Here is a 20,299-nt window from a genome sequence, read left to right on the forward strand (position 1 = left end):
ATGTCGAAGACCAGCATTTTAAGAATATTAAAGCGCAACAAGTATCACCCATACCACGTTTCATTGTATCAATAGCTTTATGGAGGTGATTTTGAAAATCGATTAATATTTTGTCTACTTTTATAAACAAAGGACAAGTCAATGGACATAACATGCACTATTGGAGCGTTGAAAATCCGAGATGGTTGCGTGAAGTAGAACACCAACGACCTTGGTCGGTTAATGTTTGGTGTGGCATAATTGGTGATAAATCGATCTATACTTTATTGATAATATGATGAATGGGGAGAAGTACCAACATTTTTTAGATGACGTCTTACCGACGTTGCTTGTAGATTTGAGTAGGGAACAAAGACAAAATATGTGGCTGCAAAATGATGGGTGTCCAGCACATTTTGAAGCTTTAGATCGGGATTATGCTGGGCGAAGGATTGGAAGGGGAGGTCCAATTTCCTGGCCTGCCAGATTTGATTTAACACCTCTTGATTTGTTTGTCTACGCCAGAAAACTCTTTCTAGTGGATAAGAAATGCATCCAGAAATAGCCAAGAAAACCTTTTAAGATGCAAAGAAAGTTTTAGCAGAAGGGTTAATAAATGTATTGAAGTGGGTGGGGAACTATTTGAACATTTATTATAAATTTTACGCTTGTTGTTGATTAATAGTATAGTTTAATAATTTTATTTTATAAATAAACAATATTTAAAACTATTTGAATAAAAAAATTATTTAGATTTTGTCTACAAAAGATGTTTCGTCGTCGTACTGGCATTTAAAAAATTGGTTGTAACCTTCATATGACCTTGAAAACGCTTGTCTCACGTTAAATGGACCACCTCTATTTAGAATATCTTAATTCTTGGAACCAAATTCCATATAATTCAATGCTTCAATTTATGCTATTTCGATTTACACGGGATTTTTTGGATTGAAAGGACTAGAGATATAAAAATTGATAACAAATGTAAAAAGAAATAATAAAATAAATACAGTATAAATAAATATATAAGGGAGTGGTGCGTTTTGAAGAGAGGGTGGATGAGATTTATATATATATATATGAAAAAATAAAGATAACAAAAAAATGCATTTATTTAATAGTAACACAAACAAAAAGGAACAAAAATAAAATTACAAAATTTATAAAATATTGATAAACAATGCCAATAATTAAATAAAAACGTTTATTTTTTCCATTTTTTTTGTTAAATTAACTATTTTACAGTTATTACATACAATCTAACAAAAATATCTCTTAATTTAGTTGTACTCTAATTTGAACTTTGCAATCAAAGACAGGTGATCTGAGCCGACCTCAAAATTAGGAATTCGTACATTGTCCAGTTGACTTGCAGTTGGTAGAGTATACGTTGATATCAATTTTAAATGTGATTCTTTAAATTTCGTGTTATCACGTTTCCCGCTAAAAGAATTAATTCAAAATTTTTTATGATCAATTAATTTCGATTTACCTATAAAAAATATAATCTACAGTAACCCATTCATCTTGATATGTTGTTCCTTCAACATCATTATTAATAACATGTTTATACACAGAACCCAAATTAAAATTGTGCGTCAACATCCCAGAAGAAAACGTATGCTTTTTATAATCATTATGACGTTTTTCTTTATTAACTTTTTGATCTGAATTTAATAGTCGTATCATTGATTCTTCAACATCTCTCGAAGGTTTCATATTCATCATCCGTTTTTCAACTAATTCACCATGTTGGCAATTATCTAATTAGAAATTGTAATAAATTAAATTAATTTGTTTAATGTAATTAATTAATTAACCTGTAATGTATAAAAATTGCGGTATTAAAACTTTTCCAGAATTATACCTTGTCCTCAACATAACATTCTCATACTTGTATTTCCCATTAACAATAAATTGATAAATAGCCGATGAAGGAAGTGAATTAAAATCGCCCGTTATTAAAATTGGAATATAATACTCATCACCATTTTTATTTTTTCGATACGCAAACCTTTCAATTTCAGTTAACAAAACTTGCGTTTGCGCTAATCGAACATCTTGTCTTCTCGGATTGTATAATAAATGTGTCGTGGCAACGACGAATTGAGTCGATGGGTTTCGTTTTGGGGAAAAAGTTGCTACAATCGCAACGTTATCTCTATCAAGAATAGAGGTGTTTGGTTGTCGGAATTCAACTGTTGTGTATTCAACTAAATTAAATTTATCGGTTTTATAATAAATAGCACAGCCGTCGGTACGAATTCCCGTTCTTTGTTTATAAATCATGTTGTAACCTAACGTTTCTAATTTTTTAAAATATTTATCTATGTGAGATTGTTGTACTTCTTGGAGACACAAAATCTAAAAACAAATTAAATTGTACTATAAGTATAAAGGCTTTCACGGCTGGTGTGAATTAAACTAAAATTAGCACTATAACTAGAATTAATACTAGACTTAGAACTAAAAATATTCAGGTTTAGCCGTCTTAAGAAACGAATTGGGCAGACTTTAAATATCATAAAGAAGTCTGAAATTATACTGGGCAGAGTTTAGAACATCATGAGATTTTATAGAATTAAATTTTCCATACTCCAGATAATAAGAAATGTCTATCTAATTGTGTCTCAAAATAGACACAACATTTATGATAAACTATTTCCATCATCTATTTGCTTGGAAGAGTCAGTTCCAGTTCTTCGTCTGCGGATTCATCAGAAATTTCATACAGAACTATTTCATGTGTTATAAAAATGGATTATGCATCATGGGAGAAAATAAAACCGATGGATATTTCATATAATGACAAGAACACGCAATGTACAAGGGATTTTGGGAAGCCACTAATTTGCCATGTCGTGATTTTTAAAAGTGGCTCCGAATGGATTATATTATTTAAAAGTAATTGGTCATTGCTCCATAATTCGAAATTCCAAGCATCCACGTATAAAAAGCATTCTGAACATGTTATATTGATACATTGCTCATTAAGTGGTGAATTTGAATGAATAATCGTAATCAAAACACAACGATTTTTAAATAACGCGTCTGCCCTCCGTATAATAATAATAATATTTTTTGTCAATTTTTTTGTCCATTATTTCGGGTTTCAATGATATGCTCAAGGACAGTAAAAAAACTGGCATCTACTTTAGCTTTAAATGTCAAGAAACATTAAGGCCACGACAAATTAAAAAGCAATTCTCTTATGAATGCGAAGATCAACCCATAAGAATGAAGAAGTAAGTTTTAAAGTGAACTCTTCTTGACTGAACATTCAGAAATATTTAATTTTTTATGGAATCTCTCCAAATTCAATAAATATCTTCAAGAAGACCAGCTTAATCTTTGTCAAAAACTTGAAACAGCAGTAAGTGACAAAATTATCTTATGCATGAACTACAGATTTTGCAGAGCTTTGACTCCCCAAAGCTGTTACATCGCCCGTTAAAGCTTCAAATTATATAGTTGATAACAATCTAACCCATTCATTTCCTAACATCTATATGTATTTCTCTATGGATTTTGTTAACAATTCTAGTCTCAGTTGCTCCAGCAGAGAGATCATTTTCAAAATTAAAAATTATCTGCGGTCTACTATGGGACAAGATAGATTGGCAAATCTTGCAATCATATCTATTGAGAGTGACATTTTACAAAAATTAGATATAGATTTAATAATAGGACAATTTGCTAAAAACAAAGCCAGAAAAGCTCAGTTTTTGTAAGATGAATTTCAATATACGCATTTTCTTATTAATTTTTTGTTAACACGTGGACCAATTCGTGATTGAACTATTTTATGTTAAAGTTATATTATTTTACGTAAATATTGTTTATTTAAAAATATAAATAGTGTAAATCTTAAATAAAATAATTGTACTGGTCAGTTTAGAATACCAAGAAATTGTCTGAAATTAAATTGGCTGTACTCCAAACAATGAGAAAACATTAATATTGTACTAGTCAGACTTTAGACATCATAAAGAAGTCTAAAATTATACTGGGCAGAGTTTAGAACATCATGAGATTTTATAGAATTAAATTGGCAATACTCCAGATAACAAGAAAACGCTAAAATTGTACTAGTCAGGCTTTAGAGATTGGATTCTGAATTCGCGCGAAGGCAGACTGAACCGCCCGCAGCACTTTGACCTCAGCAGATCCCTTGTTCTTATTTCCCTCTTTTGGTCAGCATTAGGGTCCTTGCAGCCATATTACTTTGGAGACAAAGGCTAGAATTTGTCCTGGTTTTGCTGCCCTGATTCCACTCATGCGAATCTGGATATCTCTAAAAATGGAATAACCTTAATGTTATTCCATTAGAATGTCGCATCCTCTGCAGATGTCGGTGTCACTTATTCTCATGTTCAGTAAGTGCTACTGTAGATCCTAGTGTCCAGTGATTAGACCTATGACCAAACGTAGGTTCTTCCTGAACAGCCTCATAAATAAATCTGTTCGTTTAGGGTCAGGGTACATCAGAGCCTCCTTGGCTTGGCGACATCCTGGTGTCCTGTGCCAGTAGGTTAGAAACTTCTTACGTGTTTCCTCTTTTTGAAGCTCTATTAAAGACCTTATTGTTGGGGCAATGAATGGTTCTGGCGATCCCGGAGGTACGCCTGCGCATGAAGCTTATTTCTCGAATGACCCTTTGTCCAGTAGATCGTAATCTCATTGCTAGAGCTGCCTCACAAAGATTGTTATGGCAGTCCTCAAACAACGAGGAAACTCTAATATTGTACTATTTAGACTTTAGACATCATAAAGAAGTCTGGAATTATACTAGGCAGAGTTTAGAATATCATGAGATTTTCTAGAACTAAATTGGCCATACTCCAGACAACAAGAAAACGTTAAAATTGTATTGGTAAAGCTTTAGAGGTCATAAAGAAGTCTGGAATTATATTGGGCAGACATCAGACATAGCGAAAAACTCAAAAATTGTACAGGTGAGACGTCAGACATCATAAACAAGTTTTTAATTGTACTGGTAACAGTCTAGAATACCAAGAGATTGTCTGGAATTAAATTGGCTAGACTCCAAACAATAAGAAAACTCTAATATTGCACTAGTCAGACTTTAGACATCATAAAGAAGCCTGGAATTATACTGGGCAGAGTTTAGAACATCATGAGATTTTATAGAATTAAATTGGCCATACTCCAGACAACAAGAAAACGTTAAAATTGTATTGGTAAAGCTTTAGAAGTCATAAAGAAGTCTGGAATTATATTGGGCAGACATCAGACATAGCGAAAAACTCAAAAATTGTACAGGTGAGACGTCAGACATCATAAACAAGTTTTTAATTGTACTGGTAACAGTCTAGAATACCAAGAGATTGTCTGGAATTAAATTGGCTAGGCTCCAAACAATAAGAAAACTCTAATATTGCACTAGTCAGACTTTAGACATCATAAAGAAGTCTGGAATTATACTAGGCAGAGTTTAGAATATCATGAGATTTTCTAGAATTAAATTGGCCATACTCCAGACAACAAGAAAACGTTAAAATTGTATTGGTAAAGCTTTAGAAGTCATAAAGAAGTCTGGAATTATATTGGGCAGACATCAGACATAGCGAAAAACTCAAAAATTGTACAGGTGAGACGTCAGACATCATAAAGAAGTTTTTAATTGTACTGGTAACAGTCCAGAATACCAAGAGATTGTCTGGAATTAAATTGGCTAGACTCCAGACAATAAGAAAACTCTAATATTGTACTAGTCAGACTTTAGACATCATAAAGAAGTCTGGAAATATACTGGGCAGAGTTTAGAACATCATGAGATTTTATAGAATTAAATTGGCCATACTCCAGATAACAAGAAAACGTTAAAATTGTATTGGTAAAGCTTTAGAGGTCATAAAGAAGTCTGGAATTATATTGGGCAGAACATCAGACATTGCAAAAAACTCTAAAATTGTACTGGGGAGACGCCAGACATCATAAAGAAGTCTTTAATTGTACTGGTCAGAGTCTAGAATACCAAGAGCTTGTCTGGAATTAAATTGGCTGGACTCCAGACAACGAGAAAACTCTAATAATTTTAACTTTGTGGGCGTTATATGTGCTAGAATGTGTAATTTTTGTAAAAACTTATTATAGTGATTTCTTTTTAAGATACGAAATGATTCATTCACACCAAACGAGAGGAATAAAGAAAGTACCTTTTGTGCCGCCATACACTAACAGCGCAAGGTTGCAGAATAGTGTTCTTTTTTCTTGCATCCGAATTTATAACAACTTGGATATTAGTGTTAAGAAACTACCATTATACCAATTGAAAAGGAAACTCAAGGGGTACTTGCTTGAGAAAACATTGTATAACTTAGATGATTTTTTTAAAGAGAAAGTAGTATTGTGATTTTGACTGAATTATTGTATTTAACTTGTTCGACACCTTTTGGTATTATGTGAATTAATAAAAGATTATTATTATTATTAAGTCAGACTTTAGAAATCATAAAGAAGTCTGAAAGTATACTGGGCAGAGTCTAGAACATCATGAAATGTTCTAGAATTAAATTAGCCATACCCCAAACAACAAGAAACCGCTAAACTTGTACTGGTGAAGCTTTACAGATCATAAAGACGTCTGGAATTATATTGGGCATACATCAGACATCACGAAAAACTCTAAAATTGTATAGGTGAGATGTCAGACATCATAGAGAAGTCTTTAATTATACTGATCACAGTCTAGGATACTAAGAGGTTGTCTGGAATTAAATTAGCTTGGCTCCAGACAATAAGAAAACTCTAATATTGTACTAGTCAGACTTTAGACATCATAAAGAAGTCTGGAATTATACTGGGCAGAGTTTAGAACATCATGAGATTTTATAGAATTAAATTGGCCATACTCCAGACAACAAGAAAACGCTAAAATTGTACTGGTAAAGCTTTAGAGATCATAAAGAAATCTGGAATTATATTGGGCAGCCAACAGACATCGGGAAAAACTCTAAAATTGTACAGGGGAGACGTCAGACATCATAGAGAAGTTTGGAATTGTACTGGTCAGAGTCTAGAATATCACGAGATTTTCTCCAATTAAATTGGCTGGACTGCATATAAGGAGAAAACTCTAATATTGTACTAGTCAGACTTTAGACATCATAAAGAAGTCTGGAATTATACTGGGCAGTCTAGAACATCATGAGATTTTATAGAATTAAATTGGCCATACTCCTGATAACAAGAAAACGCTAAAATTGTACTGGTCAGGTTTTAGAGATCAAAAAGAAGTCTGGAATTATATAAGGTAGATATCAGACATCGAGAAAAACTGTAAAATTGTGCAGATGAGACGACAGACATCTTAGAACAGTCTTTAATTGTATTGGTCAGAATCTAGAATACCAAGAGATTTTTTGGAATTAAATTGGCTGCACTCCAGACAATGAGAAAACTCTAATATTGTACTAGTCAGACTTTAGAGATCATAAAGAAGTCTGGAATTATACTGGGCAGACATCAGACACCACGAAAAACTCTAAAATTGTACAGGTGAGACGTCAGACATCATAAAAAAGTGTGGAATTGTATTGGTCACAGTCTACAATACCAAGAGATATTCTGGAATGAAATTGGCTGGACTCCAGACAACAAAAAAAAACTCTAATATTGTACTGGTCAGACTTTAGACATCATAAAGACGTCTGGAATTATACTGATGAGACATTAGACATAATAAAAAAGACTGGAATTGTACTGGTCAGACAGTAGACATCAATAAAACCCATCTTATTAGACCTACGTGTTAATTTTAGTTTAGCTAAATTCAAGTTTTAATTAAAAAAAATTGATTATTACATCTCCATTTTTCTCTTTAATTTCTTGATATAAATTTTTATAACGAAAATCCCATTGCAATGCATTTTGATCATTTCCATTATACAACTCTGGATGTTCCATGAGTAAATCTTGAGCAAGAACATTATATGATATTATGGTAAAAACAACACCAGATTCAGTTTTATTTTGGCGATAATACAATTTTCCAAAATTGGTTAAATCCCAACGACGCATTCCTGTTTATAAAAAAATAATAAATAAATTTATCGATTACAAAACCTTAAAAGTTTTACCTAAAATTGAATTAGATCTAGCAGAAGATCTAGATCCACTTCCTTTTGCAGAGCTACTCCCTCTTGATTCCACACTATTACGATAATGAACATTACTATTTTGATGATCCAAAACGGAAGAGGTAGAGAAGGATCTTTGGAAGGCGATCGCAGCTGGATAATTATTATAAGGAAACAATACGTTTTGATGTAAATATCCACCAAAAAGTAATTGTTGGTGTACACTGGGGCAATGGAAGTTGGTGGCAACACTTTCTAAAAATGCCGTACCATAACTGGTACTTGCAACGATGTTAGAGTGATTTGAACCTGTTGCATAGACAGGAATGTTTTTATTAATACTTTCCTTATTGTCGTTGTTTCCACGTTGCCGATTGATGCTGTTGGATCGTTGTTTATTATTGTGAATAGGGCAAGGAGTGCTAGAAATCCCATCATCGTGGCAAGCGCAATTTGAGCCTGCTTTTGAAAAAACTTTTTTTGAATCCATTTCGTAAACTAAAGGCCGATCTTCTTTAACAAGGACAACGCATGCTGATAATGATCTTTTACTATTATCCAACTTTACAAGGTTAACCGAGTCATCGCAATTGGATACGAAATTAATGCCATTACTATTATTAAACGATGATAAAAAACGAATAGATCTGCTCCTACATATCAGCATTCCATATATATTATCAACTTTGCAAACTTACGTTTAGCATTATTGTGAAGATTTTTGGTTAATTTCAGAAATTTTAAACATGTACTGTCAAAATTTTGTTACACCATCTTTAAATATGTAACTAACTTCACGTTGATATAACCTATAACAAAAAAAATTTAATAAAAATTGAAATATTAAAAAAAATGTTTTAAAATTAATTATATAACAAATATTATCTTAAATAAATTATTATTTTTTATATATTCAATAAATAACCAACTTCACATTGTAGGATTAAAAAATAATCAAATAAGCGCCCTCTATAATAATAAACGTCAAAGTCGTTTGTTATTCTTGATTTTGTCAATTTTAAAGCTCTTTTCCAACTAAAAATAAACGATGGCTTCATCAGAACCGATTCAAGTGAGTTCGTTACCACTACCGCCGATGCAATACATTAACCAATACTCTGATGAGATGATTCGAAGGGGCAGAGCCCCTCGGCCTCCACCGCCGATACATGATACTTATCATATGTTTGGAAATACTTTTAATACTGAAGAAAGTATCATTCGGCCGTTAGAAAGCCAGGTAAATAAAAAATAATTTAATTAATTATGATTAAAATCATTTCTTTTAGGGTATAAAACGTTTATATCCTTTACATTTTGATCGTAGGAGAGAATTAAAGAAACTTAATCAATCTCTTTTAGTGAATTTCTTAGACTTACTTGATTTATTAGTACACTGCCCGGATTCTCCGCGTAGAGCGGAAAAAGTAGAAGATTTAAGCTTATTATTTATCCACATTCATCATTTACTAAATGAATTTAGACCACATCAAGCACGCGAAACTTTAAGGGTTATGATGGAATTGCAACGAAGGGAACGTTTGGAAACTGCAAATAGATTTCAAAAGCATTTGGATAAAGTTAAAGAAATTTTAGAGCAAGCTTTACAAAACTTACCCGAACCTATGGAAATTGATTCTCAACTGATGATTGAGACAGATTTACTTGTTAATAGTGATAATAATATTAAAGATGATATCAATTCGGATCCTTGTAGTATTTTTGATAGGATTATGTGTAAAGTTGTTGATGAAATGTAATAAAAAAGTTTTTTTTATTTGTGATAAGATTATCAAAAAATTAATAAAATGGGAGTTGAGGTTATGTCATTTTTGGTTTTTTTTGGGTTATGACAGGTTAAATTAAAACTCATTGTTTTGAAGTAAAAAATTTTATTCATTTAAAATTTGGCAATAAGAAAACGCTAAAATTGTACTGGTCAGGCTTTAGAGATCATAAAGAAGTTTGGAATTATATTGGGCAGACATCAGGAAAAACTCTAAAATTGAAAAAAGTAGTGGAGTATATAACTACTTTTAAAATATGGTACTTAGATTACTAACTACCAAGTAGTTAGTAGTTAAATATCTAACTACTTTTTTAACTATAACTGCAAAAATGCATAAAAAGGTCTGCAATAATAAATAAATAAATGTAAAATAAAATAAACAACTTTTCATTATATAAAGTTTATTTTAAAGGTAACTAGTTTCTAGTTAGCAGTTATCAACTGTTTGAACTGTTATACATAAATTATGCTTAAAGGTCAGATACACAAAACTGAATCTTATGAGGTAGGTATTAAAATTATTTAAAATTTTCAAGTTATTTAAAAAATATAATAAACAAATAAACGTAGAATCTTGTAACTTTGAAAGCGCCTTTTAATGTAAGTTAAGTTTGCTTTAAAAAAACTGCTCAAAAAGATTGTCAGCATGACTTGTTTAATTAACTTATAATCATAGAGCATTTCTTTATTAGTTCTTCTATCTTCCAAGTACTGTAATAATTCTAACTCCAATTTATTTCTTACAAAATCTTTTTCTGATTGGATGTTTTTTGTATTTATCATAATTTTTTGAATTTTCATCTCTTTTGAAAACAAAAAAATTATTTCCAGGTTGTACATCAGTTAAAATTAGGTTATCATCACTTCCTTCCAGAACATCATCATCAAACAAACCACAACATTTGTTTATAATAAGTTTTAAGAATAAATCTTTGTTTACTCTATGATCAATTTCCTGGTAAACATTCAGCCTCCTCAGTTTAATGGACGGTATCATTACTGACGCAATTATAGCCTTAAGAGAATCATCATTTATTGAAAATAAATTCAATCATCATTCACAAAAATAGTTAGAATACCTACTACTTTAGGGGAATATTTTATACCAGCATAAAATAATCGAGTATAACTACTAATAGAACGAGACTACTTAGAATACAACAACTTTTACGCAAAAAGTAGTTAACTACTTTTGTAGTTAACTCCTAGTCAGATTTTAAACATCATAAAGAAGTCTGGAATTATACTGGACAGAGTCTAGACCATCATTAAATTTGCCATACTCCAGACAACAAGAGCATGATATCACCCAAGCTATAAAAGATGACATAGCTATGTTTGCTGATGACACGGTATTATATGCAAAAGACTACGATCTGTCGGTAGCCATTAATAAATTACAAAGAAATGCCCAAAAGATAAACAAGTGGCTAAATCTATGGAATCTGGAAGTAAACGCAAAAAAATGTGCTGCAAAAATCTTTACCCTAAGACAAATAAGAAACCCTCAACAACTACAATTATATAGCCTCATAAACAGGAAATCCGCGCTTAAACCCGAAAGTACCATTCTAATCTACACCTCATTCATTCGTCCATCAATAACGTACGCATGTGAAATCTGGGGTAATACGGCTAAATCAAATCTTAAAAAATTATGCGCTTTTCAAAATAAGATTTTAAGAACAGCAGTGGACGCCGAATGGTTCATAACAAACAAACAGCTCCATAAAGAACTAGGCGTCAAAACAATAGAGGAATTCATTGCATGTAAAACAAAGAAATTTCACGAAAACCTACGTATGTGCGAATCAACAAATATCTACAATTTGGGCAGAAGAAATACCCATCAACGATTACAACGTAGACTTCCCCAAGACCTATTCATAAATTAAAAAAGCATAATTATAATTGTATATTCCCAGAAGAGTGAATGTTGACTTCTCTTGCCATATATTGTAAATAGTGTAAATTTATTTGAAAAATGCCATGTATAACTGTTTGTAGTTGGTCTGGTATGGAATAAATTAAAAAAAAAAGACAACAAGAAAACGCTAAAATTGTACTGGTCAGGCTTTAGAGATCATAAAGAAGTCTGAAATTATATTGGGCAGACATCAGACACCGCGAAAAGTTCTAAAATTGTATAGGTGAGACATCAGACATCATAGAGAAATCGTTAATTGTACTGGTCACAGTTTAGAATACCAAGAGGTTTTCTGGAATTAAATTGGCTGGTCTCCAGACAACGAGAAAACTCGAATATTGTACTAGTCAGACTTTAGACATCATAAAGAAGTCTGGAATTATACTGGGCAGTGTTCTAAACTCTGCCTAGAAGGCGATGAGATTTTCGAGAATTAAATTGGCCATACTCCAGACAATAAAAAAACTCTAAAATTTTTTTAAAACACTTTTAACAAATATGTACTAATGCTCAAATAAGAATGCTCTAAAACCCAGTTATTCATTTATAGTAACATTATTTAAAAAAACTTTATTACGAGGAAAAATGTTTCGATTATAAAGAAATAGGTCCTTTCGTTTTCAGTGCAAAATAGTCGTAAGTCCAAAATTAATCTACACATCAATATTGGGTATTACTGAAAACCTTTAAACATACCGAAAAATTTGCCCCAATAGTAAAGCCAGATATGAAAATCTTTTAACTTATGCTAAAGAGGCCCCAGAATTTCCTAATGATGATTAATAATAATAAATTAATAGGTTTTAAAGTTTCAAATTTGTTCTAAAAAAAATATAATAAGTTTGCTTATTTTTTGTAGTTCATATTGTTACATATTTTTATGTTTTAAGTCTAAATAATCATTTCATTTTTTACAGCCAAGATGTAAGTCCAATAATTTTGTAAAAATAAAGATTTTTGATAAAAATATGCTATTAATGAATATTTGGACTATTAATATTAAAAAATACCGATATTTTCGAGCTTTATTTGTGAGGTAAAAACATGAGAATTATTTTAATTTATTATTATTTGAAGTTAAATTAGACATTTTGGACATTTTCACCTCTCAGGTACAGACTTGTTATAGTGATAATAATATTAAAGATGACGCCAATTCGGATCTCTGTAGTATTTTTGATAGGATTACATGCGTAAAGTTATTGATGAAATGCAATAAAATTGTGATAAGATTATCATAAAATTAATAAAATGAGTTAAGATGGGTTCAATTAAAACTCATTGTTTCGAAGTGAAAAATTTTATATTTGCTGGATGTTCATAAAAATCTTCAATAAATAGGCTGTCATAGGCTCAAATGAAAATAACCCTCCAATGATACATACGAAATCACAACGGTTAATAATATGGACTTAAAAATTACAACTGAATTATAAAGTAGTTAACCGGAAAGAACAAAGATTTACAACGCACTTGGTTTAAAAAAAAGGATAATAACAACGTAAAAAAAATATAGTACGGAGGGTGCTTTTAATCTTATGATTTCTTTATTTGAAGATTTTCCCTTGATTGAACTTCCGTCCGTCTTTGTCTTCGCCCGACCATGCAAAGTATTGTGCCACTAATTTTTTAGTTTCCGCATCGGCGGGGTCTAATTTTTTCCAATCGTAAACTTCGTAATCTATTTGCCAATCAGGACTTAGCTAATAAAAAAATAAACTGTTGAATTAATTGAGGTTGGAACAACAAATAGTTACCGTAAATGCCAAATCTTGACCTCTCCAAACCCAAATTCCGGAAATGGAACTATCATTATCCGTACCGAAAAGGCACACAGATGCAAAGGCTTGTTTACGCATTTTATCCAATCTCTGGTACATACCTTAAAAATAAATATGTATAATAAAAATTAGTTTTAAATAAAATTACATTTTTACCTGTGATTAAATTACAGCTCATAAAAACTTTAGTAAGTTCATCTCTATATTTATATTCACCGTACCAAATAGAATAATTTTCTGGATCAAATTTCTCCCAGAAGTAAGGAATTGATTTGGATTCATCTTCGTTGGAATAAAATCTTTTAAAATCATCCATGTTGAAGGTTCCTTTTGGCATGGAATCGAAGGGATCCTTACTTTTTGGTTCTTCAGCCAAAGCAGCTTCAGCAGCATCCATTTCTTCTTCAGGTTCGGGTTCTTTTTTTTCAGCCTTCTTCTTCTCCTGTTTCTTTTCATCTTTCTTTTCAGTTTTCTTTTCTTTCTTATCTTTAGCTTTACCTATTTTTCGCAACAAAATAAAACTAAACAACCTAACTTTTTTAATTTGTATATGATCAAATTAAATCACAACTTACTCTTTTTTTTATTATTTTTATCATTATCCAAAGCAGCTTTATTTTTAATTTTTTTTTAATTAAGCTTTAATAAATAAATTACGAATATAATTTACCTTGGTTAGCTTGGAACTCGCTATATTTTTTATGATCGACCTCAGCAACTTTTTCGCAAATCTTCACCTCACCAACGACGGCTTTAAATTCGGGTTGATTAATAACGGTGGTAAACCACCTTGTTACGTTTCCAAATGGTTTTCTATACTCAGGATCGAACGTTGTTGTGTAACAATGTAAAAGGGTGCACGCCACGGAAATATCAGCTAACGATACACGTTCACCCACCAAGAAAGTTCTTGTAAGTAAGTGGGTGTTGAGTACATTTAAAGCTAATTTCATGTCTTCTTTAGATCTTTCAAAAGTCTAAAAAGAAATAAATTAAGTAATCGTGGGGTTTTAAAAATTAAGAGTGAAGTTATAAAAATGATTAATAATGTTTTTGAAGATTTTGGTACTTTTTTATGATGCAACATGATAATTAGTTGATTAAAAAACCTTCAAAATGTTTTTATTTATCTCTTATAGTTACAAATTACAAAATGAAATTGTTTATAATCTGCCTTTGAAAGAGAAAAGTTCTTTTTAATTATTCTTTTTTTGATATCATTGTAAGTATGCAACCAAATACGCAAATTGCGTGTTGCAATACCAAAACTGTGATATTGGTTGCATACTTGGAATGATTACGTCGGGTACGATAATTAATTAGCACACTGTACAGTGAGTCACTAAAGGGGGTATGCCATCTTGGTGATACGAAAATAAAGATAACTTTAAGGTTTTCTTGCTGCGTTGGGAAAAATGCTTTTCAAAAACAAGTTATGGAGTTCTTGGTGGCATAGACTTAGCGATTAATTTTGGCGCATTTATGAAAAAGAGTGTAGGCAAATAAATTACTAAACAGTAAAAATTTAAACTACAACATACGAAATTAACTAATTACATACATATTTTTATATTAAAGATTAATATTACTCTCAGAAGAAATATGTAACACTTTCTAGGACATTTTGGGTATGGAGGTTGGTAATATTACTTATTTGGGGGATTTTTTAAGTTTCCTATTTTGCTCTTTTAAATCTATAAGTGTTCGTGTTCTTAGTGAAGGTTCACAAAAATCGTTAAAAGAAGAAATTAAGTAACCAAACTCTATATTGACATTTTTTCAAGCAATATTTGGTGGGTAGATGTTACATTTTTACTTTTTTATTATACAGTGTAATGAAACAGCAGATAACTTACTCAAATTTCATGTAGAAAAATCAGTTTTAACTCGAAATGAAAGAATACGTATTTTTTTTAGATGCAGCTTTGTTTGTAACTTCCTTTGTAAAACTTCCTGTCAAGAAGAAGGTTCGTCAATACAGCGCAGAATATTTATCCCTTGCTTTTACAGAATTTCTGTAATTGGAATCTGGCAAAATACGACTGCAGAGCGTTATTTGCAGCCAGGTTCTAGCAAATGATTCTATGAAACCAGCTAATTTAAGACACAATTTTGAAACAAAGAACATTGCCATACCAGCATCAAACAATTCAGCCATAATGGCCTCCTTTAAGGTATACCAGCTAATAGCTCAAAAACGTAAAACTCATACTATTGTCTCATATTACCAGCAGTAAAAATTATGGTATCTGCAATAATTGGGGATAAAGTTGTCAAAGAACTTACACAAATTCCGTTGTCACACAATACAGTGAACAAAGAAGAATTCAAAGTATGGCAGAAAACATAAAAGATCAATTAATACAAAGGGTTCGTGTATCACCTTGGTTTGCTATACTGGTACAGTTGGATGAAACAACGAACGTAACTAGTCAGGCAGTTATATTGTGCTCTATGAGATACAAGCATGAAGATGCCGTTCTCGAAGACCTGTCCTTTGTAGATTCTTTAATTAACACCACCGCAAAAGAAATGTTTGAAAAATTAAATAAGTTTTTCTATAAAAATAAAATCGATTGGCGAAATGTGTTGGTGTAAACACAGACGGTGCCAAAGCTATGAACCGGGGAGAATAAAGAAAGTATCTTCATCTGCAGAGCGGTCCATTGTGGTATACATCGAGAAGCGTTGGTTACAAAAAGAATTCCTGCAGAATTAAAAGCGGAATTTTATTAAAAGTAGAGCGGTGAATACGCGGCTTTTTTCACAATTATACAAAGAAATGGGACGCGATCACTATGCACTGCGAATGCATACAAATGTAAGGTGGCTTTCGAAGGGAAAAGCACTGGTCGACTTTGGGAATTACATAAAGAAGTCAATGTACTCTTTAATTGTATTAGTCACAGTCTAGAATACCAAGAGATTGTCTGAAATTAAATTGCCTGGACTACAGACAATGAGAAAACTCTAATATTGCACTAGTCAGACTTTAGCCATCATAAAGAAGTCTGGAATTATACTGGGCAGAGTCTAGAACATCATGAGATTGTCTTGAATTAAATTGACCGTACTCCAGATAACAAGAAACCGCTAAAATTGTACTGGTCAGGCTTTAGAAATCATAAAGAAGTCTGGAATTATATTGGGCAGACATCAGAAATCGCGAAAAACTCTAAAATTGACAGGTGAGACGTCGGACATCATAGAGAAGTCTTTAATTGTATTGGTCACAGTCTAGAATATCAAGAGATTATCTGGAATTAAATTAACTGGACTCCAGACAATGAGAAAACTCTAATATTGTGCTAGACTCAGACTTTAGACATCATAAAGAAGTCTGGAATTATACTGGGCAGAGTCTAGAACATCATGAGATTTTGTCCGAACTCTATGTCGAAATCCACTTCCATTTTTCCTGAAGATCCGGTATGGTTTAAATTTTTCTTTATGATCATCGACTCAATCTTGGTATTCTGCAGTGTCTTCTTTACTTTTCCAGTAACTGCAGTTTTTGAAAATTTAAGACTTTATTTCCAAATCAACAATTTTATCCAATCAATGTTGTTACACCAAGTAGAAATAAAAATCCCCTGTTCTTCCATGTTTCGTCACCAGAAACTGTTATTCCTCCAATTTGGTTGTTCTGGATTGATAATTCTGTTTCTTTACCGGCTGCTTTCGAAAAAGACTTGTCGCGCACGACTCTTGTTGCAAGTGTAACTTTCGCAATTATTTTATCGTAAAAAGCAAATACTAAGCAGTCTCATAACAAATATTAATCTTGGATTGATGTCAAAGTATCACATATAACAGACACTTTGAAACCCAAACTACGCTGAGCTGTTTCTAAAAAATTTATTTTTGAGCCACATTCTTTGCAAACAACAATGTTAGAAAGTGCAGTAAAAACAGAAACAAAATCTCTCATCAATTGTAGTCATCTTCGCTCATTTTTAACTTCTTGGCTGCACTGGTCTCACTCTCACTTTGATGTTTCAGAATATGACGATTGAAAGGGTTTCTGCCACGCACTGTACGTCTCACTGCACGATATGAAGACCTCGCATTCCTTCATTACTTGCAATTATACGCACTTCGTAAACACTACTCGTTTTTAACTTTTGCCGTTAAAATGTGCGAAACGCAAACTAAATGTCTAACTAATGTCAAAATACCTACATATACAAGGTGGTTCAAATTTTAATCGGGAAACTTTACTAGGATGTAGTATTTGTCAAAAAAACTCTTGTGTTTTCGAGCTATGAGCCGTCAAAGTTGAGCTAAAAATTGACATTTTATTTCGGCTATAAGAAAACCGAAGAACTTGAAAATATGTATGTATTTAGTACTGATTAAGACCTTATTTTCAAGCATACCTCAAGCTTTCTTAGCGCTCTCTAAGGGGATGAAATTTACAACCCCTGCGTTTGCACGAATTGCTAACCAGTTTACTATGAGTCACTTCTTATGTAATCAAATGGGACAAGCAGAGATGACCAGCAGATGACTAAAGCAAATCTATGACTAAACTGAACAAACTACAGGTTTTGATTGGTGATGAGTAGCTTCAGTTTGGTCACTAATGAGTCAGTAACTGGTTAGTGACCCTCCATGTCCAGCCCGCTTGAAAGTTGTACTTGAGAAACTTGAGTAGAATTTAACTATAAAAATGCAGTTCAAGTAGAAACCATACACTTTAGGCTTGGTGGACATTTTTGCTCTTACTTTGCTGACTTTGGTTGATAACATTTTAATAATTACTAATGAGTTAAACATAGTCAGGTCGTCGTGCCATATCTCATTCCAAGCTTTGTAGTATTTTTTGCCATCAAAGCGTCTACTGCAGTTCTTACCATTCTATAGGCCAGATCGACACTGCCACAGATCTACTTATTCAATGGGTAACATGGGCAGATAAAACATTGAGTCTATTTCATAAAAAATCTACTATTATCTATCTAATAATTGTTGCAAATCCATGTTGTAAGTTTTTAGTAAAATCATTCGCGTTCATATCTTTCCTAAATGGCGTCTTTCTACCATTTTTAGTCTTTTGAGAAGTAAATATTTTCAACATCTTTATGATCCTTAGATTCTCAGTATATAAACTGGTATAGGCGATAACACGAGAATGAATTCCGCAATTTCCGCTTTATTTTCCGCATACAGTACAGATATTACGCCCATAAGACGACGTATGTTAGAGTGAAATGGCATATTATGAATGTTTTTACGCGATGAGAATGACTCATATACTTCTGGTGGTATAGAGCATATCTATAACCAACAAATCATTCTTAATACATTAAAAATGTTCTTTTGACAGTTTCAGGAATAGGTTTCAGTCGAAATTATTCCACTTTTATTAATTTAAATGTATCTGGGCAACCCACATCCTCAGGTTACATCTTCAGGATGTGGATAGGATACAAAAATAAAACTACAATATTTAAAAATTGGCAATGTTGGGATTCTAAGATATCTAAATCTTGCAAGATTAAGATTAGAACTAACACTATATCTAAAACTAGAATCATTTGAGTTTAGCTGCACATCTCTAAGTTAAGATGGCTAAACCAGAATGATCTACTTCTAGGTATAGTGTTAGTTCTAGTTTTACACTTGCCCTGTTACTATGTAGAAGTACTGTGTAGTCTTAATGAAGGGTTTAGCTGTGGGTCTCTCAAGATTGAAACTCAGAGTTATCATAAGGAAGTCACCTTTTCCAAGCACAACTTTTCCTTTGCAAAACTACCCAATGTACTATTAAGCTATGTTGCATTTTATCTGGGACAGTGCAAGTGCATAATAATTTTGTAACTATGGTTATTGCATTTATATTTTATACTATATATAGTATACATACTTGTTTATTAAACGGCATAATACCCAAAACTGGAAAAACCCAAGCACAAGCCGGTGGTAAAATGTCACTTTCAGCAAACCCCACCCATTGAAGTACTTGAGCCTGATCGAAGGCATTTTTTCCCCTGAGCTGTTCATTTGAAACGTAATAAGCAATAGCATTGCTATCGGTTAGGAATTTTCCATCTGATGTTTCAAAAGCTGGCACCTAAAATAACGAACCTAACCTCAAACTAACCTTTCAACATTAACTTACATTCTACTTACTTTTCCGGCCGGAAACTTTTTTAGGAACGCATCGGTTTTGTTGGTCTCGCCAAATTTGAAGTTTTCATCGACGTTTACGTTCGCCGCCGAGTATTTAGCGGCAACGAGGACCTTGTAAGCCCTGAAGTTCTCCGGGTAAGTGTATAAAGTCTGTTGATGAAAATACGAACGGATTAATATAGGAAATAAATCGGATGAACGTTGGGGACATATTCTAATTGATGATGACGATTATTTTCGATAGATAAATGTTGATTTTAGATAAAACTTACGCCTGCAGCCATCTCTAAAAAGTTCCAAGCAGAAAAGGCCGACGATCAGAAGTTGCGAATTTGACAGCTCGACTGCAGTACGCCATCTTTTGATCGTTTATATAAGTTTATTGACACCTATTGGAAAATATTTTAAACTATTTTTTTATAATTATAGAACATTATAAATAAATTAAACATATACTTAAAAAAAAATAATTTGTTGATTATTTAATTAAACCACTTTATTTTAATTAAAATTATTTTAATTGAAATTATTTAAATTGAAACGTCAAAATGTAGATGGTGCCACATCTCTATTTATGTTTTAAATT

At 32.1% G+C, this 20,299-nt stretch overlaps 3 protein-coding genes across 4 annotated transcripts; 1 reads left to right on the forward strand and 2 right to left on the reverse strand.

Annotated features, from left to right (window-relative positions):
* Positions 1–1,073: 1,073 nt before the first annotated feature.
* Positions 1,074–8,863, reverse strand: LOC111413275 (protein angel). 2 transcript variants are annotated; one of them, XM_023044184.2, is made up of 6 exons: positions 8,780–8,863; positions 8,082–8,695; positions 7,807–8,024; positions 1,800–2,343; positions 1,472–1,742; positions 1,074–1,422 (listed from the first exon to the last, which is right to left on the reverse strand). In XM_023044184.2, exons 2-6 carry the CDS (start codon positions 8,569–8,571, stop codon positions 1,260–1,262), a joined length of 1,686 nt encoding a protein of 561 aa, XP_022899952.1. In that variant the 5' UTR covers positions 8,572–8,695; positions 8,780–8,863; the 3' UTR covers positions 1,074–1,259. The 2 variants fall into 2 exon arrangements, with proteins under 2 accessions (XP_022899952.1, XP_022899951.2); XM_023044183.2 differs by having other exon boundaries at positions 8,082–8,859.
* A 181-nt stretch (positions 8,864–9,044) lies between these two features.
* Positions 9,045–9,905, forward strand: LOC111413271 (mediator complex subunit 7). Its single transcript, XM_023044178.2, has 2 exons — positions 9,045–9,321; positions 9,371–9,905. The coding sequence occupies exons 1-2, from the start codon at positions 9,130–9,132 to the stop codon at positions 9,839–9,841; spliced, it is 663 nt and encodes a 220-aa protein (XP_022899946.1). The 5' UTR covers positions 9,045–9,129; the 3' UTR covers positions 9,842–9,905.
* A 3,173-nt stretch (positions 9,906–13,078) lies between these two features.
* On the reverse strand, positions 13,079–20,091 carry LOC111413264 (elongation factor 1-gamma). Its single transcript, XM_023044168.2, has 7 exons — positions 19,986–20,091; positions 19,714–19,863; positions 19,448–19,654; positions 14,249–14,555; positions 13,735–14,076; positions 13,555–13,679; positions 13,079–13,500 (listed from the first exon to the last, which is right to left on the reverse strand). Exons 1-7 carry the CDS (start codon positions 19,995–19,997, stop codon positions 13,345–13,347), a joined length of 1,299 nt encoding a protein of 432 aa, XP_022899936.2. The 5' UTR covers positions 19,998–20,091; the 3' UTR covers positions 13,079–13,344.
* Between the last annotated feature and the right edge of the window lie 208 nt (positions 20,092–20,299).

This window comes from Onthophagus taurus, chromosome 11 (genome assembly GCF_036711975.1).
Source record: "Onthophagus taurus isolate NC chromosome 11, IU_Otau_3.0, whole genome shotgun sequence".
Classification (NCBI taxonomy): domain Eukaryota; kingdom Metazoa; phylum Arthropoda; class Insecta; order Coleoptera; family Scarabaeidae; genus Onthophagus; species Onthophagus taurus.

Coding starts and splice junctions, on each gene's coding strand:
- LOC111413264 (XM_023044168.2), bottom strand. Junction 19,655..19,713: donor AAAAGTTTCCGGCCGGAAAA/GTAAGTAGAATG, acceptor TCGTTATTTTAG/GTGCCAGCTTTTGAAACATC. Junction 14,556..19,447: donor TTATGCCGTTTAATAAACAA/GTATGTATACTA, acceptor ATTTCTTTTTAG/ACTTTTGAAAGATCTAAAGA.
- LOC111413275 (XM_023044183.2), bottom strand. CDS start 8,748: ATGCTGATATGTAGGAGCAGATCTATTCGTTTTTTATCATCGTTTAAT. Junction 1,743..1,799: donor GCAATTTTTATACATTACAG/GTTAATTAATTA, acceptor ATTTCTAATTAG/ATAATTGCCAACATGGTGAA. Junction 1,423..1,471: donor GTAGATTATATTTTTTATAG/GTAAATCGAAAT, acceptor TAATTCTTTTAG/CGGGAAACGTGATAACACGA.
- LOC111413271 (XM_023044178.2), top strand. CDS start 9,130: ATGGCTTCATCAGAACCGATTCAAGTGAGTTCGTTACCACTACCGCCG. Junction 9,322..9,370: donor TTCGGCCGTTAGAAAGCCAG/GTAAATAAAAAA, acceptor CATTTCTTTTAG/GGTATAAAACGTTTATATCC.